This window comes from Drosophila navojoa, chromosome 5 (assembly GCF_054131105.1).
Source record: "Drosophila navojoa isolate 15081-1374.11 chromosome 5, UAZ_NAV_1.0, whole genome shotgun sequence".
Classification (NCBI taxonomy): domain Eukaryota; kingdom Metazoa; phylum Arthropoda; class Insecta; order Diptera; family Drosophilidae; genus Drosophila; species Drosophila navojoa.
This window is the reverse complement of record NC_142893.1, coordinates 18384223-18409462: the sequence shown is the minus strand read 5'-3', so window position 1 is coordinate 18409462 and position 25240 is coordinate 18384223. Positions and strand designations below refer to the sequence as shown.

The following is a 25240-nucleotide window of genomic DNA, read 5'->3' as shown; positions in this document are numbered from 1 at the left end:
TTGTCATCAAATCTCTATAAGCCAGAAAATACTGATGTGAAACAGCTTAAATAGTTTAAAGCATTATTTATAAATAGGTCTTTTTCTAATCGATGGTTTAAGAAATACCTCCCTATTTTCGCATATGTTTTAGTTTTTGAATATTCAGAATGTAGTCTAGTCTTTGTAGGAAAACTACATCATTTACCCTGGTACCAAAATATTTTAAAGGCATGTAATGTCCGTAAAGAACAACCGTTGCCTACATTTTTTCAATGTCTACAATAAAATGAATAGAAGACTTTTTTTTTCCAAATTAGTATGATTTTCGCTCAAAGAACAAAAATAGACAAAATACCACTCGAGTTATAGCGCAAGGGTAAGAAAACAACTTTATTGCATTGCTTTTTGAATGATTTTAACAACATAAACATAATATATTAACAAACTACAAATTGATGGAGTGCATTTGCACTCTTCCATCTGCGGACAGCAGCAACAGTTGTTGGTTGCTCGAAGAGCTGCTCGATGCAGCAATGTCCGTGACAGGTGAGCCAATCTGAAAGCCCAGATCCGTCGATTCCCGATCCAAATGGAAATCGTAGCTGCGCACAGCGCCATTGGATAACGAGAACAGCCGCCAGCCGTCGTTGGACTGGACAAGGGCCTGCACAAGATTCTGTCGCAAGACGCTGCCGCTGAGCAGCAGCTGCTGATCAAAGACTTGCAGCTCGTATGCGCGGCGGGGTTGCTGCAGCAGTTGCAAAGCGGTATTGGGTCGAGCATCATAGTTGTCGCTGTCACTGCCATTGCCCGTGCTCTTCAGCTCCTGCTGCTCGAAGGAACGTCGCTCGTTGAGTATAATATTTTGAATGGCGCAAGATTTGCCCGTTTCAGGCTCATAGTCCATGATTGGCGGCGGCATGGCCGTCATTGGTCGCTGCACCCGTTGGCGCTGTCGCTGATTGCAATTGAGTATCATCACGGAGCCATTTGACAAGCCCACGGCCACGTAATACTCATTGGCGAGGACGCATAGCGCTGTGGGAAAGAGAAAGCGACTCTCGTGGAGCCCGATGCGTGTAAAGCGCTCCGTTTTAAGGCTGCGCGTGCAGCACAGCACAAAGTTGCGATTGGTGCACACGTAGATGAGATCGGTGCCCGTATCGATGCTGCTGAAGCGTAGTCCCTGCACGCCCTCGCCCGCCATGGCTGTTGTTAGGGTTTGAGTCTCGTTCAGCTCACGCAGCAGCTCGTCGCTGTAGACGTTGCCCTGGAACAGGGACTTGGTCTTGTCGTAGTCGCTTTGAGTGCGCTTCAGCAGGCGGCGTTCCAGATAGCCACGCAGATCACAGCTCACCGCCTGCAGCAGCTTCACCCTGGCCCAGGGTGAGCTGTATTCGTTTCGGGTCGTTGCACCACAATTTAACTCACTTTCCACCAGCGACCAAATGGTTAGCAGACCCGAATCGTTTAGCGATGCATACTATGGAAAGGGATTGGAATGTAACTGACTGGGCTCACATCACTTTAAGCTGCCTACTCACCTGAATATCCTTGTGTGCCAGAGTCCAACTGGTGGCCACTCCAAGGCCAGTTGCATTGGGCGTCGGCCGAAAGCTGCGCACATCTACGACGGCACCCAAATCCAGGGCGGTTAATCCTTTGCTCTCCATGGTGGGCACCACCGACTGCGTGGCTGCAAAGTGTGTCAAATTCCCGTCCAACTTGGAGCAAAAGCTGTATGTTTCGCGCAAATCCCACATGGCAATGCTGCCATCGCGCAGACCCGCAACAACTATGTCGGGTGCTTCGCAGCAAAATGCCACACGGGATACTTCCGCCCAGGTGGACAGCAGACGCAGCGGCTTGCTGGGATCCGTGAGAGACCAGACCATCAGCAGATTGGCGAAATCATCTCGATAAACATTGGACTCTGGCGGACACTCATGTACCGTGACCACGAGCTGCTGCTGACCAGCGCTACCGAAGATGCGACGCACGGGGAGCGCATTTAGCAGGCCGGTCTGCAGCAGCGGCACTTGGCGTGGCGAAGGAGTTGCGCAATTGGAGTTTAGTACTTTGCCTAGAAGCAAGGATGCCTTTTGTAGAAACACGCCCAACCGATTCAAATCGCTGGGTTTGGTCAGACGCCGTTGTTGCTGGCGCATGGTACGCTGTTGCTCAGCCTGACGCAGCTGCTCCAGGCGTGCCAGACTGCAATCGAATACATCGTTTGCATGAGCCACGAGTCTGTCACTGTCGTTGCCTGCATCTCCGCTGCAGCTCTGTACCAACAGACTGCCATAATGCGGTGGGTGCTGTGTCCAGCTGGTGCGAGTGTGCAGCTCCAGAGTCTGGCATTCGTTGTCCATCTGCTGGGAGTGGGTTTGCGTAGCCAGTTGGCAAGTGTTTAGTTTGCCATAGCTCTGCATATATCCCTCATAGCTGAGCGGCTTCATCTCGAATAGCTGATAGTCCAGATGATCGAAGCGCAGCTTTCGCATCAGTTCCTCACCACGACGCGTTATAACCGGATGCGAAATAAAATTGACGTAGCCGCCATAATGCACATCCGCTGTCGACTCTCGGGTGTTGGCCAGCTCTATTGGTTCTGCAACACCATAGTTGCTGATGCCGGAGTCCAGTTGCTCCGAATTGGCCATGCTGTTCGTATCGAAGCTATCGAATTCCTGATGTGCAGCAACGCGTGGCTGTCGACGTGAGTTCATGTCGTAGTGGCCCGAATCCAATTTTCTCTCCAGTTCCTTGTCACGCTGTATGACCGTAATTGGATTTTGCGTGGGCTCCGAATCTTCTTCATCCGCCTCATCTTCCTCTTCAGTATATGCATCGATATCCTCGTGCTTGTCTTCTATAAAATTCACTTCTGCCACAACTTGTTCTGGCTCCTCACTTTCTTCTATTTCATTTTCTTCCTCCTCCAAGTCATCCTCTTCTGGTGTACTGACATCAGTCTCAAAGTCCGATTCATAGGATTCGAAATCATCTGAGTAGTTATCCAAATCGTTAGTCTGCTTTTTGGCTGCATCAAAGTTAACTTCAAAGGCCACAGGTTTATTAACTTGTTTGATTTGCTGTAGCACATCTAGTTCGCTGCGCTGCTTGGCCGATTCCCGCTTGAGCACAACTATTTCCTCTGGTTGCAATGTGCGTGAATAGGAGCGCACACGTGGCGTCCGCCCATCCTCCTCAAAGGCATCCACTTGGCTGGCCGACGCTGTCGTTGTTTCTTGTTGTTTTGATTGCACTCTGCGCTTTTGCGGTGGCGACGACACCGTCACGCTGTGATATGTGTCCAGCACTGCATTTGGCTTGACCTTGCCGCCGGCAGGTGGTTGTTTCGCTTTGGCCGCACGCAATGTGCTTGCTGTGGCCTTTGTTGTTGTTGTTATTGGCGATGGGGTTGCTCGTTTGTTTGCTTGGGCAACAGCCTCACGCTCCTTATTTTTGCCCGTAAGCAATGACGTTGATTTTTTAGCTGTTGCTGTTGCGGCTAGCGTCGTAGACTTTGTGGTTTTTCGCTGAATTTGCTCACTTTCAGGTTTATCCTGTTGCTTCTCCTTCTGCGTGCTGCTTTTCGATAATATTGCACCGGTTTTACTTGTTGCAGGTGATTTGGTAGTCTTCCGCTGTACTTCATGTTTTGGCTATAAAATATAGTCATAATTGCTTTTTGCTTACTATTTTTTCCCTCTTCAATAAGCTACAGCTGTTTAGCGTGCGGCTTCCAACACTGGCCAAAATGAAAATTCAAAGATCAAACTGCTCTTCTAACAAAACGATCAATGCTCTCTCTCTCTTTCCAGACGGCCAATATTAAGTGCAATTGTGCTAGGCATTAGTTTCAATTAATATGTGTGCATGTGTGGGTGTGTATACATGGTGCATAATAATACGTCTGAGAACTACATTCACAGCCAATCCAGTGGCAAGTGGCTGAGCTGTTGAGCTGTACGTTAATATAATCTTTGCGAATTAAGTAATAAGCACTGTGTGATTTATTTCGTTCCAAGTAAATCTCCTTGTGCGTTTGAAGTGTGTAATACATGTCTAACATCTTACATTTGATTTGTTGGTTGTACGCGGTAAACTCTTCGACATTTTATGTCCACAGTGACGGGTTTTCGCGTATAGTAAACGTTAAGCAGACACGTATGTTTAATCAATTGTAATTGTTAATTTAGTTCATTGCAAAAATTCATTTCGTTGTGACCAATTTAATTGTTCCTATAGCAACCAAAGCATAGCAACAAAAACAAAATGAGCAGCTGATATTCAAAGGTTGGTAAGTTTGAATAAAAATAATCGATATGCATTAGATATAAATGTGTAAATACATATAAATTTGGATAAGTATATATACTAGTATAAAAAATAATTAACTAAAAATATGGTTTCAGCTGATATCATTTTTGCTTGCAAATTTACCTTTCTTGATGAGCTGCGTACGTACCTATCCCAATCGAAGCATTTTGCAACACTTATTCAAAAGAATGATTTGTTTTGAAAATTGGTTGTATTTGATTGCCTAACATAATTTAGCTTTAATTGTGCTCTCGTAAAAATTAATATCACAATAAATAAAGGTAATCTTGTGCACAGCATATTGTCTAAAATTAAAAGCGTTGCATCAGCCACAAAGTGCTCGTAGCCAACAAGAGAACAGAGCTGCTGTGGATACCTAAATGCGCGCCGCTGTCGTCGTCGTCTTTTGAGGCGTAATAATGCGATATATAACGGGCATATATGTGCTCCATGGAACGCTTGGCGTAGTCTCGCTGCAGCTCATGCGCGTTTAATAGGGCATCCGTGCTGTCGTGGAATAATATGTCAGTGCGCCTATCGAAGATGCCGTAGAGTGAAAATGGGCGTGTGTCGGTCTTGGGCTTCTTGCCAAACAAATGATCCATGTCGCGCAGCGAGTTGTAGATCTCGTTGTGTCGTGTTAGAGATGAATTGTGCGTCACCAGCTGGCCACGCGGCGTCCAGTGTAGATAGCAGTACTCAAACCTTGAATGACGTTCAATGCCGCCGTAAGGACACAAAAGGCGGTAAGACTGGGGTTTGCTACGCGCCAGCCAGTCGGATGTTAAATTGCCACTAATATATTTCTTGTAGACATCGGAGCTGAGGAAAGCCACGTCGGCACCCTCGGCCAGGCAACGGAATGCGCCCTCATCGCCATGATAATGCGGCGGACACTGACGACCACGATGCGGATGCCAGAGGCAAGATTCGTGACTGAAATATGAGTTCACTGACTGTACTTTTCCGGTCGCGTTCACAATGGTTTCTAGCACAGAGAGATGAGCAGCACCCTCATAGTTGGGCAAGCAAGCGCGAGCACCTTTTAAATCCGTAAAACTTTTAAACTTGGAATCTTTGTGTACTAGCGCAATTGTTACGTAGCGATCGTGCATTTGCTCTGCAAACTCAAAAAGCAACGGCGTCAAACCATAATCTCTTTGGGCTTGAATTCGTTGCTCTTGGTTGACCATTAGAACATCGGCGCTCTTGTAACGAGTATCTTCCATACACTGCTCCATGTTTGTCGTGCGTATGCACTGAATGTTCGGCTCGACGCCATATACTTGGGATGCCTCCTGCAACCAAGAGCACTTAATATGCTCGATGATTGATGTTGTGCAGACGACAATCGAGCGCGGGGGATTGCACTCGGGGAAACTGTAGGCCGACTGAAAGCCAATAGCCTGATCCAGATAGTCATCTATAGAGATGACGTTGTCCAGTGGCACAGTAAGCACATGGTATGTCTCCAGCAAGCTAAGCAGCGCATTTTGCCAGCTCTGCGGCTCGTCGTGTGTGAGTCCAGTAACCAGACGCTGCACCTGAGCGGCATGCGAGCGACGTGCAGCCACCACAGGCCATGGCTTGGATACCCAAATGCAGGGATGCGTCACATTGATTGGCTGCAAGTGTCCGTCTGGACAGAGATAGCTGTATTTAGACGGGTCGTCCTGTGCTGGCAGACCTGCCAGCTGTTAAATATGATAATTAGCAATGTTTCTGTATAAACAATAATTCAACTTTTGCTACTCACCCCAAAATGACTGCGCGTATCGTCAAGACGTGCCCAGGAGACGCTACCGCCGCCACTTGTCAGACAATAGAGTGCTCCACGTCGTCCCCAGTGCTTGTCAGTGTCGTCGCAGCTATATGGGTCATAGCACATTTGGCATAATGATGGATACCGATCCTTGAGAATGCGATCCTGTTTACGATCTGGCACCCAGGGACCAGCTTTGCAGCTGGGCCCAAAATACCTCGCTGAAGCCGCAATGCGGTCTTCAGTTAATGTAATATCTGGATTGCAGGACTTTGCGACCAAGGTTGATTCGAAGTACTGAAAAGTATAATGGAGACAATTAAAATATATGTTTGTTAATAACTTAAGAGTGCTTCTTCTCACATTGGCCAACACCTCGGTCCAGTGGTGATCCAAACCATAGCCAGGATGACACAGCTTGGCGCCATGCAGATCATTGACGGTGTGTATGCCAGCGTCGTTGTTCACAACCGCAACTATTTCATACTCAAAGGGCGAGAGGTGTGAACGTAGTTCGCTGGCAACCAGAATCTCCACGCCCGCCCAGCGAGCTGCCACCAAATCCTCGGATGTGAGCACACCGAAGTGTGCCGTTCCTTTGTGTATGCGGCGCACACAGTCCAGGCGATCGACGCCTATCACGCACTCAATGTTACTCGTGGCCTTCAGAAGCGGACAGAATTTGGGCGCCTTTCGATAATTACCAAGCGACTCGACCACACAGACGCGCACTGAAGGCGAAGGCGAAATACAATGGAAATTAAAATGAAGTTGATAATCTTTAGTATTTCGCTGAAGGTATTAATTCCGTTGGAATAAATTTAATTTCAGTGTGAATTGATCGTTTATTTCGTGCAGTTTTTCGGAAAGAGTCTTGAATTCAAAATTCCCATCTGACAACCGGTTTGAAGACGTACTCGTTGCATTTAACTTTCGGCTCGTCTTGGAAAACTCTGATATCATAGCAATTACGCAGAATTCACAACTAACTGTTGTCATGCGAATGCAGGAGGGGCAGTTTGGCCAGTGGAGCACGAAGTCAAGGTCGTTACGTGTGCGAACCTTAATGTGTTACGAGAGTCTTCGGCAACAGGTATTCGGCCTACCTGCGGAAGAGTTAAGCTGACACCTATATTGCTATATACATATATGTTTACTGGATTCTATAGTTGTATAGTTATTTATAAACGTGAAGTTGTATATAGTCAGTCTGTAAATGACTTTTATGAATCTCTCAATCACTTTTGCTAGAGCCGCATTGAAAGCTAATAACACAAACTTGAAATAAGTATAGGCTTTCATTATGCGGAATAGTTCATGCTCTTTTCTCAAGTGTATAATTAATTTTTAACGAAATATGTAACCACATTGAAATTGGCCCTGCCCCCGTGATGTATTTGTATGTACATATATTCTCTTGCAATATAAACAGCTGAATTGATTAGATCTTCCAGTTTGAGTATAGTTTTTGCATTATATTGAAGCGTTTATTGTTGAAATAATAGACATGAAGACATCTATTAATATCCCAACAATATTATTTTCTCTCCACAGGAATTTCTCTTTGTTTGATTTGATAAATATGTTTTTCAAAAGGACTTTATCGTAATTCTTAGTTATGTATTTTTGATAAATGTATACGTTTTTTATTAAAATATATTATTCATGTTTATCTCTTTATGAAACACTGAAAAATGACCCAGAAAAATACTCGCTGTTAAATATTTCTTATCTTTACAGGTCAATACTCTTTATTTTTTCACACATAAATTGTATATACTTTTTTTTCAATTTCGCTTTAGTATAGGTAAATATGCATATACTTTATTTAGCTGCTAATGAAAGGTTCACAGTTTGATGCAATTAAGTTTTGATTTAATTTGTAGCTTCAATGATATTGTAAGGATTCATAATTGTGTTCAAATTCAGATATTTTATTATTATATATATATTTTTTATTATTCTGATGAAATTCAGATGTTTAATAGTCTTAAATTTGTTTTTATAATTCTGATGAAATATAGCTATTAAATATATCATTTTGTGAAGCGTATGCACTATTCGGTGTATTGTATATTTCCAGTATTTCTTGTTTTTTTGTCTTTCTTTTACCTCATGAAGGTCAGCCGGTGTATTAACGTTTTATTTTTATTTTAGGAAACAAAATGAATTGATAAAAATTTTTTGTTTCTCTCTGATTATGAATAGTATATAGATATAGAGTTTAATTTGAGTTTCTTGGCAACTTTTAACTTTTTGTTAGTCACTCTGAAAGAGTAGCAATTAAAATGCTTTCAGGTACTTATTTTGTTTATTGATGTAATCAATTTACTGGAGAGATAACAATTGAATACTCTTGTAGTCGTTTCTCGTCTCTCCATTTGAACTTACATTTCCCATCATCGAGCGGCTCGATGGCTGCACAATTTGATATTGATAAGGCGAACAAGCAACTGAATATTATCAGTAGCTGCATAATTGTGTAATTAATGGTATTTAAAATATGTAAGTAGAAAGTATTTTAAAATCACTTTGTTTCAATCAAAATTAATTCAGCACTTAGTTGAAGTCTCAAGTTGAGTTAATTTTTTTTTTTTTTGTTGTTAATTTGTCGCACTATCAGCACTCAACCCAGGAAAAACGCCTACAAATGTTTAAATGCATATATTTATACATATATGTTTATTATTAATAATATATGTATTTGCTTTTTGATAGTATGTAATTTATTCGAGAACGCGCCGAGCGAGTGAGTTTGAGTCGACCTCATGCGACGGACGAACAGATGCGACTGTCTGAGCTTCTGTTGGCGGTTACGTCGTCGGCTGCGGATGCAACGAATAAAACCCGTTTCAAGCCGAATTTTTTTTTGTGATATTAAAAATGATCGCACGTAAACAAAACTAACGAACAGCTGCTGACTCAAGCGCCGTTTGGGGTATTCCGAGTTGTGATTGATTGATCAGAACCAACGAGGAGGTGCGTATTACGGGGAATTTTAGATATCCAAGGAACTCAGCTTGGGCTCGGGAATCACCTAATCAGAGACTATTTGGTGGGTATCTATCTATAAGTTTGCGCACGCGTAAATCAAGTTTTTGGAGACTGCTACTTAGGCTTGCGAGATAAGCCGAAAATATGAAGTTGCTAACTAATTTCATAGAAATAATAAAATGATCACTATAATTGAAGCAAATCTGAAATTCTTGGAAAGTCAAACCTTATCAACCAATATCTATAGATTATTTAAAACAAACTTGATACTTTACCAAGTGAAATGAGAAAGCTCTTGCTCTTGACTCTCAGGATTGAGAAATGAGAAAGCTCTTGCTCTTGACTCTCAGGATTGAGAAATGAGAAAGCTCTTGCTCTTGACTTTTAGGATTGAGAACCTCCATTTTCCTTGTATTATATAGTTTCGCAAAGTCGTTATACCCCAAACTAACGCCATCAATATATTTAGAGTATATTTACTTAAATATATACACATATTTACACATATAGTACATATAGAATATACATATGTTTTATTCCTTGTCTTAGACCCTGGTCTATCTTACGAATTTGTAATCTCAACCTTTATCATTATGCAGTCGATTACTTATTAGAATTATTATTATTATTGGCGTTGCTCTTATCAGTCTCTGTTGGCTTATCAGCAAATGTTTTGTGTCGCAGAAGACTGCTGGGCGGTGTTCGCGACGCTTTGTAATAACAGTCGTAGTGCGCACTTTGCGGCATTCTCATGCCTTCAACGTGATCTCAAGTGGCACCACCAAAGTAATGAAATAATTTTTCATATTTAATTGTTAAGGAAATAATCGCGAGATGTGAAAGTGTGCCATTGTGTTCAAATGCTTAGATTGTTCTTGATGGATTCAGTTCAATTACGAGACTATGAGCTTAGTTATTTATTTATATATAGACTTTGTGCATTTCTATGGCTTCTCAGTTGCTATTGACTTAACTAGTTGGCGTTTTCTCGCAAATTACGTTTCGCATTAAATCCCATAAAATTCGTAATTTTTCCCTTTTTTAACTATGGGTGTTGGCTTTTTGTTTTTGTATTTTAAGTGTAGTGTGATTAATGGGTAAATCAAAAAGTATTTGCCTTTTCTCCCGTACCTGTATTAAAAGCTTATATAATTTTTATTATATGTATAAAATTGACATTTGGATGCGTGTAAAATTTCAATACCCTCCCATTTGTTTGTTTGTTTAATTAGTGAAACCGTTAGCTTAGTGTAGTACACTCACTTATTTCGTATTCGTTTCTATTTCTGTTTCTGCCTGTTTTTTCAGTTATTGTTTATTTATTTATTTTTTTTTTTTTGTGCGTTTGCATCGTAAATAACCTTTTATTTTGGCAAATTTTTTTTTGGTAATTAACCTGCCGGCAATACCGAACGTTGATCGTTTAATTTTTCTGTGTCAAGTTTGCTGTTAATGCATTTATATAAAAATGTATATGGGTATATATTATGTACACTTATATATGGAACTGGTTTTCGTTGTAGATACTTAGCCTATATCTGTGCGTAGGTAGTTAGTATTGCGAATGCATCATAAGCGCTCGACACTTTGATGTGGTTTATGGCTATTAAAGCAGCGGAATTTATTTATTAGCTAATTGAGCTGACTTAATTAGCTCAATATTCGATTAATATGTATATGTTTGCGTATCATGGCATTTCCTTTAACTGGTAGCTAATATATTTTTTTTAATTCTCTAACTAAAAGAACAAATAAGAAACGTAAAAAATTAAAGCCAAATAAAATATTTATTGGGTTGAATCGTGCTTTGATTGCCTAAAAATTCTGCAGTTTAAAATTTCTTGTTTCACTAAATGAATAAATTAAGCAAAGTATACAGCTTAAAAAAGAAATGTCTGGTTGGTTTGAATTGAAAAAAAGCAAATTAAATATTATGCAAAAAGTAGAAAAAAGAAAATAAGGAAATAAATAAAAAAAAATCGAATGAAATGAAGTAAAAAATTAAAAGTAATATTAAAAAAAATATATATACATATATTTTTAAAAATATTGCTAAATCTTAAATATAAAATAAGCATTTATTAATTTTAGACTATAAATATTAAAGCTAAACATTTAAAAGTATATTTGAGGTAATGAAGTTAATTGGAATATAATACAAATTTATAGCATAAAAATCTATTTATTTCTTATGTACAATATTATTAAATTTTTTGTTGTACTCTACTAAAATGACATGCCTCTTGTTGCTTAGACACTTACATAAGGTGTTATCTATACTTATTCAACTAACAATCCAACGGTTTTTAGTGCAATAAAGTCTAGACGCTCTATGGGGGCAAGCAGTATTACCTTAGAGAATTGAGCACGCCTTTTGTTTATGTCAAATATCTATTCAGGTGCCACAGATAAGATTTGCACGTCTTTAAGAGCAAACATAAAATATAAAAGTAATTTATTAATTACACAAAAACTCAGATATATTTCAGATAATTTTAGCCAAACAAATTAGCAATAAAATTCTTATCTCTATACAATTTTATGCTAGCCCTATGTTACAGTGAACATATTGTAGGTGCGATAAGATAAGTACGTCCATAGCAACATGATGTTTACAATTTGTCTACTCCTATTCCCACAGCCTCCGGATCGAGTCGATCGCTGCTCACTTACTATGGTCTTGTGAGGGCAGCGGGCAGTAAAAGCAATAAAGATTACGACGCCGGTGCATGGAGTCATCAAACTGTGATATAGTATTGTGAACCGTCTTCTAGTTAGTTGTCGTACAGGCATATGTATGTATACATAGTAGATATTCTGTACAGCTGAGACAATGGTGTCCATAAATAGACGCCTGCTGCCTATCAAGGCGCATTTCTTCTTTTTTATGGCGGGTGAGTTTTGAATTATTACTGTTTATTCTTATTCTGAATGAAATCCATTTCTAACCCGTCTTATAGCCATGGGTCCCATATTGCCGCAGCTCTCGGTGATAGGCAAACAGATTGGCATACCGCCGGACATAATGGGCTATATCACCGCCGTCTTGCCCGTTCTGTATGTGTTGGCCAAGCCACTAGTTGGCTTTTTAGCTGATTATTTTATGGTAAGTCGATTAGCACTACAAATGTCTGTCTTTATTAATTCTCTTAACTTTACAGCACTTGCGCAAGGTCATCTTTATGGCATTGATTGTAATCATGACCTTGGCCTATGGCGGTTTCTATTTTCTGCCCAATGCACCACATCCCATTGAGCTGAACGAAACGAGCGTGGAGTGGCCAGTGACGTTGACAGAGGCGCCGCTCCACTGTCCGCCAGAGATTTATGCCGCCGATACCCATTGTCAGGCGGCGCATGAGGCTGAATGCAGCCAGGGCGACTACATTTTTCAGGCATTAATAGCGGCGCCTGATGCTCTGGCTAACCTGGAAGCCAGTCCCAATCTGAAATATGGCAACGACAGCTACTTCATTTGCCTCACTGAGCAGAAGATGGCCAGCTACTGGAGCAACACCTCCCTCTCCTGCCGGCTGCAGCACATCGACAGCTGTGTCTACGGCAGTGGAGCGTTCTGGCTGTTCGTTGCCATGCTCTTCATTGGCACCATTGGCTTCAATGTGACCAACTCCATATCGGATGCCTGCTGCTTTGATATGCTGGGCGAGGCAGAGCAGAGCAAATATGGTGCCCAGCGCGTTTGGGGTACCATTGGGTTTGGAGTGACTGCGCTAATCGCCGGAGTTGTGGTCAATCTGTGGACAACGGATGCAGTGAAGAGCTTTACGCCCGCCTTGATTATAATGGGCGTGTTTAGTGTGCTGGATTTGTTCAGCGTGTCCAAGCTAAAGTTGCCCAAATTGGGCGGCTCCGAGTCCATCTGGACAGATGTCTGGCAGCTGGTGCGTCAGCCGCCGATTGTAACCTTCTTGTTCTTCGCCACAATGGCCGGCATAATTGACTCGTTCATAATCTACTTTATGTTCTGGCATGTGGAAGAGGTGGCCGCCCAGACGGGTTATATGGCGGACATCAAACTCATCGAAGGCCTCGTCGTGGCTGCGGAATGTCTGGCGGGCGAGGTGCCATTCTTCTTCTACAGCGGAAAGATTATCAAGAAACTGGGCTACGTGCACTGCATGAGCATGTGCTTCTTCTTCTATGCAGTGCGTCTGTCGCTCATCTCCTGGATACCGAATCCCTGGTATCTAGTGGGCGTGGAGCTGTTCTTCCAGGGCGTAACCTACGCCCTCTGCTACACTTGCATTGTGGCCTATGCCTCGGCCGTGGCCCCGCCCGGCACCTCAGCCACGGTCCAAGGCCTCATGGCTGGCATGGACGATGGGCTGGGCTTCTCCATTGGCTCACTCATCGGAGGCATTATGTTTAAGAGGCTGGGCGGACGTGAGAGTTTCAAGTATTTTGCCATAGCTGCCATCTGCACATGCGTGGCGCACATCGTACTCCGTCCGTTGTCCAGGAAACGGCAGTATTTACCCAAAAGCGAATATCAAGTGCCACCCGAGCTGCCCGAAAGCGAGCTGAGGCCCATGACGCCACAGGAGATGCCAAAAGTATATTAGTTTTAGTTTCCATTTTGTATTATTGCATACGATTTTTTTTACAACTTTATTTAAATACTTGCTCCCAAGTTGGATAACATTTTCGATTGTTTTATTTGAACAAGTGCTCTCCATATTTCAACGTACACGAGGCGCCGACAACTCTCAAGAGGCTTATTGAAATGTTGAATAATACCATAAAAAAAGAACAATTAAATAAAGTAAAACAAAATAAATAACAACAAAAATAACATAAATCAATAAATCAATGTATACAAAAGATTCAGATATTCGAAAACTGAAAGCGTTCTTTATAGCCAAATGCCGAATAGTTCCCACTCCATATATCAGCAAGTCACACAATTAAGACTCAATAAACCAATAAAACATTCTAAAGAGACTAACAAAATTTTTGAATTAGGCTCTGATCACAAATTAGAATTAAAAGCATTGAAATCAAAGAACGTCAAGCTTTTGTAGGCTAGTGTACTTAATTATGCTCAAGTGTGGGCCCACTTGAAAGTTGTTGAAGTGGGCAGTTGTAAAAAATTAGATGGATGCCCCATTCGAAAGCTGACTGCCAAAAGACTATATAAGCCCGGCATCACAATTCCAATTCACATTTCACAAGAAGATGCCAAAAACGTGGCCGGTTTATCTGTTGCTCTCTTTACTGATCGCGTTAAGTGCGAGAACGATTAAGGCCCGCCAAGTGAAGAAATGTAGCCTGGCACGACAGCTATATCGGAACGGTGTGCCTTACAGCGAGCTAGCCGATTGGCTGTGCCTAGTCGAGGGCGAGAGCTCGTTCAATACAAAGGCTATCAATCCAACCAATGTGGATAATTCCGTCGACTGGGGACTGTTTCAGATCAACGATCGGTACTGGTGCAAGCCCTCGGATGGCAGACCGTCCACAGATTTGTGCCGCTTACCCTGCCGACTGTTGCTAAGCGATGACATTAGATATTCCATTGCCTGTGCGAAATATATCAAACAACAACAGGGATTCTCTGCCTGGGTGGCTTGGAATAATCGTTGTCAAGGTCCAAAACCAAGTGTAAAGCGTTGCTTTAAACGAAGGCATAGGTATATAGGTTAAATAAGACTCCAATGAAATGTGATATTAAAGTAAGTGCTAAATAAAAGTATTTAAAGCACATCCTTTATAAACTTTTAAATATTCGCGGGCTTTAATTCAAATAAATATGTCAGTGTTGCTTAACATCAGCTGCCACATCTGGCAACTCTGAAAGCATACGAGCATAAGCTGCCTGCTACATAACTCAACTGTATATTCACCTTGGCCTTTCGCTTTGTTTACGCAGAAGTTTTTGTGAAATTTGTAATAAATTGAAAAAATAACAATATAAAATGGCATCAGCATCTAGTTCCAGTGCTCGTCATTTGTTTGATGATTCCAAGAAACGTCTGTGCGCTCGAGTTGGTGTAAATGTGAACAATTTGGGCTCTGTAGCCAGGCAAGTGGTGCGAAGCTCCAAGACCAACGAGGTATGAATAAATGTTAATGATAGTGTATAAACAATAAATTAAACTAAATGATGTTGCACAGATTATGCATCAGACACTGAAGAATTTTACGCAAGTGGACGTGGTATCCGATTACAGCAACCAAAACCTGCAAAAGATGACGCTCATCCTTCAGCACGTCGGCTATCAGTACGACGTGATGCAAGACAGTGTCAATCATTTGGATTATCTCAAGGAGCAGGTGACGGCCATGGAAAGATGATTGGAAGAGCAAAGGCCCAGACATTAGTTGAAGTGCACACCTTACGCCCACTATAATTTCGACAGTAATTCCGTTCATATATTTTCATAAATACCAGAGCTCCATAACCTCGTCTCGGGTTAATCGCAGCGAGGAGCCCTTGAATGTGTCTTTGAAAGGTGGAGTCGCTGGCAAACACACAAAATGCGATAAGGGCCAAGATACCTATGGCTGCCTTGCCTATAAAAGTAGCCAGCTATGAGATACGCACGATTATCTATCCATAAGTCAGCTTTCGCATCACATTATGCAGCGCACTCAACTGCTATTCGTTGCTTGGCTGGCATTTAGCTCTGCCCAGGACATCGGCACAGAGGAACAGAGGTTATTGGCGGACAGAGATACGCTCGATCCACCGGATGGTCGCATTGTCGGTGGTTGGGCGACAAAGATCGAGTATTTCCCACACCAGGTCTCACTGCAGAAGGGAGCGCGTCATATCTGCGGTGCCACTATATTGTCACCCAGTCTGGTCCTAACTGCCGCTCATTGTGTGCTAAAGGCTTCTGAGCCGCAGAGCTATTTCATACGCGCTGGCTCCAGCAAGTGGTCAACTGGTGGCAGCTACCATCGTATTCGTCGTATCATTCCCCACGAGCATTTCAATCTACCTACACATATGAACAACGACATCGCTCTGATACAGCTCCAAGATCCGCTTATCTTTAGCGACACAATAAAACCCATTCCGATCGTATCGCCTATGGATGATGTGCCCACACTGGCTCAGCTCTTCGTCAGCGGCTGGGGCTCCACAACAGTAGAGCAAATAGCGACTTCACCGCGCTTGCATTACACAGTCATCGTTGAATTGAATCGCGATGCGTGCGCACATAACTACTTTGGCGCCGGCACATTAACATCCACCATGTTCTGTGCAGGCAGCAAGTCTGGCAAAGGTGATCGGGACAGCTGCGTGGGCGATTCGGGTGGTCCGTTGATCACACTCGTTGATGGTCGCTTCAAACTGCTTGGCATTGTGTCTTGGGGCTTAGGCTGCGCCAACGCTCAATATCCTGGTGTTTATACGTATGTGCCTGCTTATATCAACTGGCTACACCAAACAGTGCAGACACTGATCTAGGACTATAATATTTGGGTTTTGTTGTTAACCTAACTAACCTAACTAAAAATAGATTTAATAAGTTTGTTAACAATCGCACAGCTCACAAATTGTATGACTATTATAAAAGAGTGTCCACTTAATGTAAATATTTTGTATATGACCCACTTAAGCACTTATTTTTGACCTAATATTAATAATCTATATATAAGTTGTATTATTGTGAATAAACTATGAACACTTCCTCGCACATTTTTGTTGAACAGTAATGATTGTCAACACTGAACTTGTTTAATATTCAGTCGATTAAATATGTATACAAATTGTTTGTAAATTCAATATGAAAATAAATGAAACCTGTATTTAACCAGTTTAACTGTTTGGGTTTCAGTCAACTCTTCTCTTTAGGATTAGTCATAAAGAATGTTTGAGAACAAATTGTGTATTATATCTTAGAACTTAACTATTAATTTTCATTATTTCGTTAGTATTCAATACTGCTGTAAAGCTTTAGTATTTGATTTAAAAAAAAAGAATAGAAATTAAGGTTTCGATAACTGGAAAGTTCTTGAAACAGCTAAAGATTTTGTCTGTTAGATCAATAATATATGAACACATGATCGAAATTTTAAAACTTTAGTAATTTCTATTTAAAAACAAATTCGATTTCCTATAATCACTTGTTTAGCTTTTTGTAAAAGCAACAATACATATATTCATATTTTTCACTATCAACAAAGAGAGATTTGTCTACAAACACATTCAGCTTTTGCAAGTCTAAAGATCGTGCGACATTGAGAGACTCATTATTAGAGGAACTGATTGTAGTAGAACAGCAGCGTTAGCTTATCTGGCTTATTACAAAATAAATTCAACATTAATGTCGAATTGTCTTGTTTATGAATGCAAAATTCTAAAAATGAAAACAAGTTTTGTCTTCAAAGCTTCGAACGGTGTTTTGTATATAAAAAGCGAATCTGAGAGGCTAAAGCACTGCGGCAGACCAGTTTTTTCGGTTTCAGCTTCGATTGCGACTGACAAAAAATTCGCTACAAGTTTTTAGTTTCCCATCGCAGCTCAACAAAGAGACACACGTAAAAGTAAAAAAAAAAAATACTTGAGAAAAAAAAACATGAAGCAATTTTTCATATTGGTAAGCGATAGTCAATGGTAGCTACGCGCTGCAACTATGTACATTTCCGGTTTACTGTGTCAAGGTCGTTTGTGCATTGGGCGCCAGTCGCGCGGATGTGTCGCATCTTCATTTGGCCACCACTCCAGAGCCGCATGCGCCCGCCAGCCCGTATGTGTTTAGCTACCAGGCGGGGCGTGCACCAGGTCATGTGGATAGACAGCATACAGAGGTATCCGATGGCTCGGGCGTAATACGCGGCGCCTTCTCCTACGTGGATCCCAAGAATCAAGTGCGCACCGTTCAATACGTCGCCGATGAGAATGGCTTCCATCCGCAGCTGAGTCACCAGCTGGAGGACAGTGCAGCCGTCAAGGCGGCCAAGGAAAGGCACTTCGCTGCTTATAATCGCATTGCGCAAGAGCATGCCAGCCACATACCAGGCCAAGCGGTGAGTACGGCTCAGGGATGGCCCAGAGCGTGTTGTGTTGTATTGCGTTGTGTTGTGTTGTGTTGTGTTGTCTTACATGCATGAATTACAAATGCTTTTCACGAGCTGCGCAAAGCTGGCTGCCAGTCATTGCTGTTGCTTGACGTCGGACGCTGGCAAATAAATTATTTCAATTATTCAGCATGCGCCAATCCCTAGCAATTGTACAAATGTTACAAACTCTTATTTTTATTTCCATTTCCATTCGCTTGCAGCCTGTGGCAGCTGCTCCCCGTGGCAGTGCCGCCGTCATTCATGCCACCCAAAAGCATTTGAACGCATTTGAGCGTATCGCAGCGGAGCACGCAGCTATCGGGGCCCAGCAGGAGGCGCAACGCTTAGCATTGGCAGCCCAGTCGCAGTACAGTGAAATCGACAATGGACAATATCATCCATAAGTTGTGTATTCAAAAAACATTTTTATACCCTGAACCCATTGAAAATGGGAAATCAGGGTATAATGGTTTTGTTAAAATGTATGTAACAGGCAGAAGGAGGCGTGGCAGACCCCACAAAGTATATATATTCTTGATCAGGGCGACGAGCTGAGTCGATTTAGCCCTGTCCGTCTGTCTGTCCGTCCGTCCGTCCGTCCGTCCGTCCGTCCGTCCGTCCGTCCGTCTGTCCGTATGTTTGAACGCGTCGATTTCAGAAGATATAAGAGCTAGAGACTTCAACTTTTTTTTAAAATGTCCGTATATATCACGCGGATATCGAGTTTATCACTAAAAAACGATAACTCATTCCGATACTTTTTTATCGATAAAAAACCTTATCGAAGATCAGTTTAAAAATTATATCTCCTACATCTTTCAAGCTACAGTCTCCAAATTTAAAATGTATATTAAGACGCATGTCATACAATTTCGGTTTTTGTTAAAATTTACCCCCCACCCCTAAATCCACCCCTTCACCCTCATCTTTGTAAAAGTCGTATATCAAATACTAGAGACTTGTGATTCGGTATACACATACATTTTAACATTATGATTACGTTCTGAAAGTTTCATTACGATCGTACGTCTAGAAATTAAATTATTCAACAAATAAGTTCTCCTAATATTGCCAACACTGCAGCGCAACCCAAGCGAAATCGCCTGTATATGTGAGTGTGTGTGTGTGCGTGTATTTGTTTGCATGAGTGCGTGTGTGGGTGCCAATTATTATTGAAATATCAGTTGCTTGTAGGGTTCAGGGGATCTCGTAGTCGAGCAGTCTCGACTAGAGCTTTCTTACTTGTTATTTAATAAAAATTGTCATCTGAAAAATCATTTGTTAATATATATGTATTCATTAATATTTTCCTTAATATTTAATTTAATTATTACAGCAAAACAACCAACAACAAAAGCAACAAGTGATCTAGTATGTATATCCTCTAATTATTTTCTCTAAGTTGTTCATCTAAGTATTTTTTCTAAGTATTTCCTCTAAGTATTCCTTCGAAGTATTTCTTTTAAGTATTTCTTTTACGTATTTCTTTTACGTATTTCTTTTACGTATTTCTTTTACGTATTTCTTTTACGTTTTCTTTTACGTATTTCCTCTACGAATTTCCTCTAAGCATTTCCTTTAATTATTTCTTCTAAGTATGTATTTCTTCAAAGAATTTCTTCAAAGAATTTCTTCAAAGTATTTTCTCAAAGTATTTCTTTTATGACAGCAAAACAATTGACAAAAGTATTAAGTAGGTTAGTATTCCTTCTATGTATATCCTCTGTGTATATCCTCCAAGTATGTCCTTATCCTCTAAGTATGTCCTTAGAGATCACACACTTCACTTCACTTTACTTCACTTTACTTCACTTCACTGCACTTCATGATTGACCCCCACCAGGCCTGGGTGACTGAAGAAATGCTGCAGCTGCTGCTCTTTATATAGGGCAACTTTCACTCAAGAACTAAGTCTCTCTCAATTGCCCGACGCCAGCTAGTGGTCGTTGCAGTCGAACTCTAAGTGACCAATGGGAGCACTCTCTGCTGCTGCATGCACTCTAGCTTAGTTTTAACGATCTTCTATAGCTCTTCTGCGTCCCTTAGTGTCATAGAAAGAGACTGACGGAGAAACAGACTGTGAAGTATATATATAGGCAAACAATTACGAATATTTAAATTGGATTACCACATTACGCCGCTCTATAAGACTAAAAGGTGATATGCTAAGTAGGGTATGCACAGTAACATTTATAATTATTAGATATGGATATAGACAGCCATAGACAGCCGTTTCTTCTGTTGATTTTCTGAAATCATTAAAAGCTTGAAGCGTTGCGAAAAATTCATCAGCGCTGTAAAATTAAAATATTGATATTCATATATGTATGTACATATTTTCATTATATATGTATGTGCTGTTTCTTTATTTGATTTCAGATTGTCTGTAGCAATAGTGAAAATAAAAATAAATATATATAGGGGGTTTGTTTAATTAGTGTTTCGTGTGAATGATTAACTAATTTGTTCTTATATAAACTATATAAATTTATTGCATTACTCATACGTAATTTGTGTGTTCCCATATTGTTAGGTGTTGTAGGCTCTTTATATACATACATGTTTTTTATGAGACTTTAAATTCCGTTGGGTATAGGTAATGGAAATATGAATAAAAATAAATTCTGAATCGAAAGTGTGGTATCTCCTGTGTGATGAGCTGGAAGAGTGCAAGCGAAAATATGGCCAGTTCACCTACTTCTCTGTATGACTAATGACCGGAACAGCAGCGGGAAATCAATTAAATCTTTAAAAAGAAAAATAAGCAATTTTAATACAATGCTGTAATGAAATAAATGTTTTATATACATCTATTTAAATACATAAAATATGATTAATAACTAATTGATTGATGCGACTTGACTTTTCTTCAATCAACGATCTATCATAAATATGTACCCACTTAAAAAACGGCTAGATAAACATGACGTGAAGCCGTAATTATTTATACTTTTTAATATATAACTATTTAACAACTCGCTAGTAACGCCATATAAAGTAGAACACTTAGTTTTTATTGTTAGTAGAGCCACAACGTTCAAAGTGAAGCTGCTCCATTTCATTGCCCCTGAAGAGATTTTGTAACATTTTAATAACTATGAAATTAAAAACTTGCATTTTCATTACGACTTTTATGACTTTGGTAAGATTAAAATTTGTATTTTTTTTTACATTTTTACATTTTTTACATTTAATTTTATTTAGCTGTGCTCTAGTTATAGTAATGAAATTTGCCAGAAGCTCAACAATATCACTATAGCCGAGCTGGATAATATTCCAACAAATATTCCAATTGAAGATTTGCCGGATAAATTTAAGTGCTATTGCAAATGTTTGATAAAGGATATATTGGATGATAATGGTAAACTTAATGTGGAGCTTGCTCTGAATGGTTCTGCGGAAAAAGTAGAAAAAGTAAGGGTCTGCAAAAAGCAATACGATCATATGGAGTCGGAATCGTGTAATTACGCGGCTTTTGCATTCAGCTGCCTACACCATGATTGAATAACCTAAACAACAACTAAATACAAATACTGTAAAAGACAACAAGTCTAATGAACGTTCGTTACGAAACGAGAGATTTCCATTATCAGAATTACTTTTAATATTAAGTTCAAGTTGTTGATTAAATGAGAGATTGTTAGACGAACTGTTTAGTATTGAAAAGAGAATGTTGAAATGAGTGAGAATTTGACTTTTAGTTTGACAAATGAAAGCTCTTTCCGCTCTCGCTTTGCTATGTATAAATCAGCTGGGCCTCAGCATTTGCTCAGCATTTAGAGACTTATTCTCGGCGGAGTACGAAATGCGTTTACTTTTAAGCTGTGCTTTTATACTGACAGCCGTGGTGCTTGGCGGCGCATACAAGGTGCCCAGGGCACAGGTGCGAGTCTTTTATCCCAAAGGATTTGAGGTTTCCATACCGCATGAGGAGGGCATTTCACTGTTTGCCTTCCACGGTAAGCTGAACGAGGATTTCGATGGATTGGAGGCGGGCACATGGGCACGCGATATACCCAGCGCCAAGAGGGGGCGTTGGACGTTCCGTGATCGTGAAACGGCATTGAAATTGGGCGATACTCTCTACTACTGGACGTATGTCATCTACAACGGGTTGGGCTACCGCGAAGATGATGGCGCGTATGTGGTCACCGAATATGCCCCAAGCCCAAGGCATTAAGTGTGAAATGTGATTTTTTCTTGAGTGATATTTACAAATTTGTATTTTATCTGTTTATAAATAATAATATTTAGCTGCTAAACCTGTTAAATACTATATAGTTAATAGAGCCCGCCCTTTATTTGATTTTAAGCCATTTGGAATATTATTTGAAATATATCAATAAATTGACAAACTGATAGCAGTTTTCGCAGCGCACATATGGAGAGTGCCATGTATAATGCAATTAAGTCAAATGGCATTTAAATATATAAAGCAAATCCTTTAATGAAAATCCATTTATTTTGATATATGTATATGCATATACGAAGAATCGCACTGTTTGATTCATGTAATTATTCGTGTTAATAAAATTTGCAATGCATATTTATGCGCTTTTAAACGCTGTAATTAATCATGCATAAGTGCAATGCATTAATGGGCCAGAAAAAGTCTCACACCTGATGCACTCCCAAGCCCCCCTGAGCCATCGTCAGAGCAGGCGCCGAAAAGTGGCCAAGGATTCGAAAGGCGAATTGATGAAGTTTTAGCTGCGGCAACTGCACTACGTGACGTATACGTATTCAGACAGCAGCGTCGGCCACGCCCAAGAGGCGGCAGGAACTCATGCTCACACTTATACACTTTCACAATGTGAAGAGGAGTATATCTGATTGAGTCTGTGTGTGTTGATCAGATTTCGAGATAAAGTTTACTTAATTCTAGTGATGTAGACAAATGATGAGTGCGTCTGAGAGCATTGAGCCGTCAGGTAGACCAAATTTCGCATATAGCAAACTAATAAACTTCTCTTCTCATATTGAAATAATGGCAGGGGCTTGAGACTGAATCGGAATAAAGATTTATAATGCAAGCACAACTGACTCACAGAAATGATATCTATATTTGGTATGGACAGATCAATTAGTCATTCATATTGAAGATTTGAAGAGAGCTTATCTAAGGCCTTATGCAAATAATTGCAGTCTCGGCTATCAAATTTCGAAATAGATTGTGTGACGATCAGGGTGACCAAATTGGCTTGTCCAAAAAAGGTTGACTTGTGCCAAGGCTGACCATATCTATTTGGAAAAATGCTGTAAAGTTTCTCTATAGATGTACTTGTATGTTTCTTATGAAAGCCATCACAACATCACAGAATTATACCGACCAAAATTTGAGATCTTTGAAAAGTTACTGTACAGATTGCCTTTAGAGTAGCTTAATCAAAAATACTAAAGCGAGGAAAATAAAAAACCTAAAGCAATAAAACAGCTGATTTAAATACTGTTAGCTGCAGTCGAGCATTACGCAGTCGGTTGTACTCGATTGCCACATTTTGAGTTGTTCGTCTCTTTGTGGCCCTTCGTTAAGTTTGTATCCTTTGAGTTTTCGTATTCGTTTTTCTTTGTCTGTGCGCAACAACAAAGCAAATGCAATTACAACGCAACGTGCACGAGTTTTTTGCACTCACTGTGGCGCATTCGGCAGCCAAGCTAAATTGGTCTAGCAAATGCTTTTTGCACGGCTTCTACACTCTACAACTAGCTCTACTCTTATAATTTTTGCACTTTTGTGCACTACTGTAGAGTTGTTGCAGCCGTTAAACGCTTCATTGCCGCCTGCCGACTGCCACCTTGTTTTTGTTTTTTCTTCTTCTTTTCTTTTTTTGCCATGCGCCAATTGCCAAAAGTCCAACAAATGTAGCTAGTCGAAGTGGCAAAAAATATTCAAGTTTTTATGATAGGACTTTAAACACACTTTCTTGTTGGATGGATGTGAAGAACTAGAATGTTGCTGTAAGCGTGGCATAAAGTCTGGGATTCCTAATACAGATTTAAGGAATCATATCCATGGAAAATGGTTGCACAAGTTAGATATATTATTGAATAATATAGAGCCTGGCTTGAAGAGCTATATGGAGAAGAAAACTTTTTCTCATCCTTTTTTGTTTTTGATCTAACAAACTGAATCAAAATAGAAATAGAAAAATTTCTTTCATCTGCATTATATTTATTATATTCCTTGTTTAAAAAACAGACGAGAGACAGACTTTTATTTTCCAATTTTAATGCAGCACATTAAAAACTTTTTGAAAAATAATGAAAGTTTTTAGAAAGTTAGATTTCTGTTTACAGCTTTTTCTTGTTGATCTAATTATTATTTAAAGCTGAGTCTAAGCTTAATGTTTACTATGAAGTACTTAAATTATTGCAACTTTCCACACTAATATATATTTCTTTAAAAAAAATGCAAATCAAATTTACAAATCAACAAATTCGCTCTGTTGTGTTTTTGGAAGAACATTGTGAGCATTTTGCGGTAAGAAAAACCGCAATTGCAATTCCATGTTAAAAATCATGCTCGTTCATTATATATACACGAGGTAAAGCTCTGGCGACATATTTAGGGTAGCAGGTGCTTGAAATTTGTGAATATTTTGGTAGAACCCTTTGGCTAGGGTATAAAAGGGCTGGTGCTCACGTTCAGGCGCTTAATGCATGACACGTTTCGCTTTTGGGGCGTGCCCGTCTGCTGCCTGCATATACATATATATGTATATATATCTTTTTTTCGCCAGTTTGTTGGAGCATAGCAAGTGTCATAAATATTCTTTGGCGTTGCTTTATTTCTTGCCACGCAGACGATGGAGACGAGCAGTTTATCAATAATGCAAAACATTCGAGCGAGGGGTGTTTACACCCGAGTCGCCACCGAGGGGAGGGCGAACTGTCAGTCGAGCGGCATAAGTTGCTTGGGCAACAGCTCCTTGGTTCCATGACACCCCGCCCCTTCAGGCTGCCAGGCGAGCTTCGTTTCGCATTTCGCATTCGCATTCTGATTCTGATTCTCATTCTCATTCCTATTCCCCAACGATAGCAGCATCAGCATCAGCAGGAGTAGGAGCAGGAGCAGGAGCAGGAGCAGCATCGGCATCAGCAGCCGTTGCATTTGGTGTGCATGTTTGTCGATTTGACTACGAT

General features: G+C 40.5%; 8 protein-coding genes and 1 long non-coding RNA gene across 12 annotated transcripts; 6 read left to right on the top strand and 3 right to left on the bottom strand.

Annotated features, from left to right (window-relative positions):
* Nucleotides 1–355: 355 nt before the first annotated feature.
* Nucleotides 356–4205, bottom strand: LOC108654149 (uncharacterized). Its single transcript, XM_018105243.3, has 3 exons — nucleotides 4066–4205; nucleotides 1527–3650; nucleotides 356–1465 (listed from the first exon to the last, which is right to left on the bottom strand). The coding sequence occupies exons 1-3, from the start codon at nucleotides 4102–4104 to the stop codon at nucleotides 428–430; spliced, it is 3201 nt and encodes a 1066-aa protein (XP_017960732.1). The 5' UTR covers nucleotides 4105–4205; the 3' UTR covers nucleotides 356–427.
* Nucleotides 4142–13726, top strand: LOC108654154 (major facilitator superfamily domain-containing protein 6). Of its 4 annotated transcripts, none has more exons than XM_018105250.3 (4): nucleotides 4142–4284; nucleotides 11706–11958; nucleotides 12025–12170; nucleotides 12226–13726. In XM_018105250.3, the coding sequence occupies exons 2-4, from the start codon at nucleotides 11898–11900 to the stop codon at nucleotides 13645–13647; spliced, it is 1629 nt and encodes a 542-aa protein (XP_017960739.1). In that variant the 5' UTR covers nucleotides 4142–4284; nucleotides 11706–11897; the 3' UTR covers nucleotides 13648–13726. The 4 variants fall into 4 exon arrangements, with proteins under 4 accessions (XP_017960739.1, XP_017960738.1, XP_089118558.1 ...); XM_018105249.3 differs by having other exon boundaries at nucleotides 4153–4288; XM_089262432.1 differs by lacking the exon at nucleotides 4142–4284 and adding an exon at nucleotides 9666–9850.
* On the bottom strand, nucleotides 4501–9072 carry Tsf3 (Transferrin 3). The gene is made up of 4 exons (XM_018105245.3): nucleotides 8462–9072; nucleotides 6434–6801; nucleotides 6065–6367; nucleotides 4501–6002 (listed from the first exon to the last, which is right to left on the bottom strand). Exons 1-4 carry the CDS (start codon nucleotides 8544–8546, stop codon nucleotides 4620–4622), a joined length of 2139 nt encoding a protein of 712 aa, XP_017960734.1. The 5' UTR covers nucleotides 8547–9072; the 3' UTR covers nucleotides 4501–4619.
* Nucleotides 13727–13867: 141 nt separating the features above from the next.
* LOC108654162 (lysozyme P) lies at nucleotides 13868–14806 on the top strand. The gene has a single exon (XM_018105260.3). It carries the CDS (start codon nucleotides 14261–14263, stop codon nucleotides 14726–14728), a length of 468 nt encoding a protein of 155 aa, XP_017960749.1. The 5' UTR covers nucleotides 13868–14260; the 3' UTR covers nucleotides 14729–14806.
* Nucleotides 14807–14916: 110 nt separating this feature from the next.
* Nucleotides 14917–15645, top strand: BORCS7 (BLOC-1 related complex subunit 7). The gene is made up of 2 exons (XM_018105264.3): nucleotides 14917–15138; nucleotides 15200–15645. The coding sequence occupies exons 1-2, from the start codon at nucleotides 15001–15003 to the stop codon at nucleotides 15377–15379; spliced, it is 318 nt and encodes a 105-aa protein (XP_017960753.1). The 5' UTR covers nucleotides 14917–15000; the 3' UTR covers nucleotides 15380–15645.
* Nucleotides 15646–15665: 20 nt separating this feature from the next.
* LOC108654156 (trypsin beta) lies at nucleotides 15666–17424 on the top strand. The gene has a single exon (XM_018105254.3). The coding sequence runs from the start codon at nucleotides 15666–15668 to the stop codon at nucleotides 16500–16502; it is 837 nt and encodes a 278-aa protein (XP_017960743.1). The 3' UTR covers nucleotides 16503–17424.
* A 46-nt stretch (nucleotides 17425–17470) lies between these two features.
* Cpr57A (Cuticular protein 57A) lies at nucleotides 17471–18553 on the top strand. Its single transcript, XM_018105256.3, has 3 exons — nucleotides 17471–17634; nucleotides 17699–18064; nucleotides 18319–18553. The coding sequence occupies exons 1-3, from the start codon at nucleotides 17614–17616 to the stop codon at nucleotides 18499–18501; spliced, it is 570 nt and encodes a 189-aa protein (XP_017960745.1). The 5' UTR covers nucleotides 17471–17613; the 3' UTR covers nucleotides 18502–18553.
* LOC149091139 (uncharacterized) lies at nucleotides 17698–18425 on the bottom strand. The gene is made up of 2 exons (XR_016197166.1): nucleotides 18285–18425; nucleotides 17698–18216 (listed from the first exon to the last, which is right to left on the bottom strand). It is a non-coding gene; the product is annotated as an uncharacterized LOC149091139 (long non-coding RNA).
* A 3294-nt stretch (nucleotides 18554–21847) lies between the features above and the next one.
* LOC108654160 (gram-negative bacteria-binding protein 3) lies at nucleotides 21848–22643 on the top strand. Its single transcript, XM_018105259.3, has one exon. The coding sequence runs from the start codon at nucleotides 21903–21905 to the stop codon at nucleotides 22275–22277; it is 375 nt and encodes a 124-aa protein (XP_017960748.1). The 5' UTR covers nucleotides 21848–21902; the 3' UTR covers nucleotides 22278–22643.
* Nucleotides 22644–25240: the final 2597 nt, after the last annotated feature.

What these genes read in the sequence shown, in the direction of transcription:
- LOC108654149 (XM_018105243.3), bottom strand. Translation starts at nt 4,104, where the DNA reads ATGTCGAAGAGTTTACCGCGTACAACCAACAAATCAAAT. An exon ending in GTACAACCAACAAATCAAAT is followed by an intron (nt 3,651 to 4,065) that starts GTAAGATGTTAG and finishes TATATTTTATAG; the next exon opens with CCAAAACATGAAGTACAGCG. An exon ending in TGGCACACAAGGATATTCAG is followed by an intron (nt 1,466 to 1,526) that starts GTGAGTAGGCAG and finishes CCCTTTCCATAG; the next exon opens with TATGCATCGCTAAACGATTC.
- Tsf3 (XM_018105245.3), bottom strand. Translation starts at nt 8,546, where the DNA reads ATGCAGCTACTGATAATATTCAGTTGCTTGTTCGCCTTATCAATATCA. An exon ending in GGACCGAGGTGTTGGCCAAT is followed by an intron (nt 6,368 to 6,433) that starts GTGAGAAGAAGC and finishes TATACTTTTCAG; the next exon opens with TACTTCGAATCAACCTTGGT. An exon ending in ATACGCGCAGTCATTTTGGG is followed by an intron (nt 6,003 to 6,064) that starts GTGAGTAGCAAA and finishes CATATTTAACAG; the next exon opens with CTGGCAGGTCTGCCAGCACA.
- LOC108654154 (XM_018105250.3), top strand. Translation starts at nt 11,898, where the DNA reads ATGGTGTCCATAAATAGACGCCTGCTGCCTATCAAGGCGCATTTCTTC. An exon ending in TTTCTTCTTTTTTATGGCGG is followed by an intron (nt 11,959 to 12,024) that starts GTGAGTTTTGAA and finishes CCCGTCTTATAG; the next exon opens with CCATGGGTCCCATATTGCCG. An exon ending in TTTTAGCTGATTATTTTATG is followed by an intron (nt 12,171 to 12,225) that starts GTAAGTCGATTA and finishes TTAACTTTACAG; the next exon opens with CACTTGCGCAAGGTCATCTT.
- LOC108654162 (XM_018105260.3), top strand. Translation starts at nt 14,261, where the DNA reads ATGCCAAAAACGTGGCCGGTTTATCTGTTGCTCTCTTTACTGATCGCG.
- BORCS7 (XM_018105264.3), top strand. Translation starts at nt 15,001, where the DNA reads ATGGCATCAGCATCTAGTTCCAGTGCTCGTCATTTGTTTGATGATTCC. An exon ending in GAAGCTCCAAGACCAACGAG is followed by an intron (nt 15,139 to 15,199) that starts GTATGAATAAAT and finishes GATGTTGCACAG; the next exon opens with ATTATGCATCAGACACTGAA.
- LOC108654156 (XM_018105254.3), top strand. Translation starts at nt 15,666, where the DNA reads ATGCAGCGCACTCAACTGCTATTCGTTGCTTGGCTGGCATTTAGCTCT.
- Cpr57A (XM_018105256.3), top strand. Translation starts at nt 17,614, where the DNA reads ATGAAGCAATTTTTCATATTG. An exon ending in TGAAGCAATTTTTCATATTG is followed by an intron (nt 17,635 to 17,698) that starts GTAAGCGATAGT and finishes TACTGTGTCAAG; the next exon opens with GTCGTTTGTGCATTGGGCGC. An exon ending in GCCACATACCAGGCCAAGCG is followed by an intron (nt 18,065 to 18,318) that starts GTGAGTACGGCT and finishes ATTCGCTTGCAG; the next exon opens with CCTGTGGCAGCTGCTCCCCG.
- LOC108654160 (XM_018105259.3), top strand. Translation starts at nt 21,903, where the DNA reads ATGCGTTTACTTTTAAGCTGTGCTTTTATACTGACAGCCGTGGTGCTT.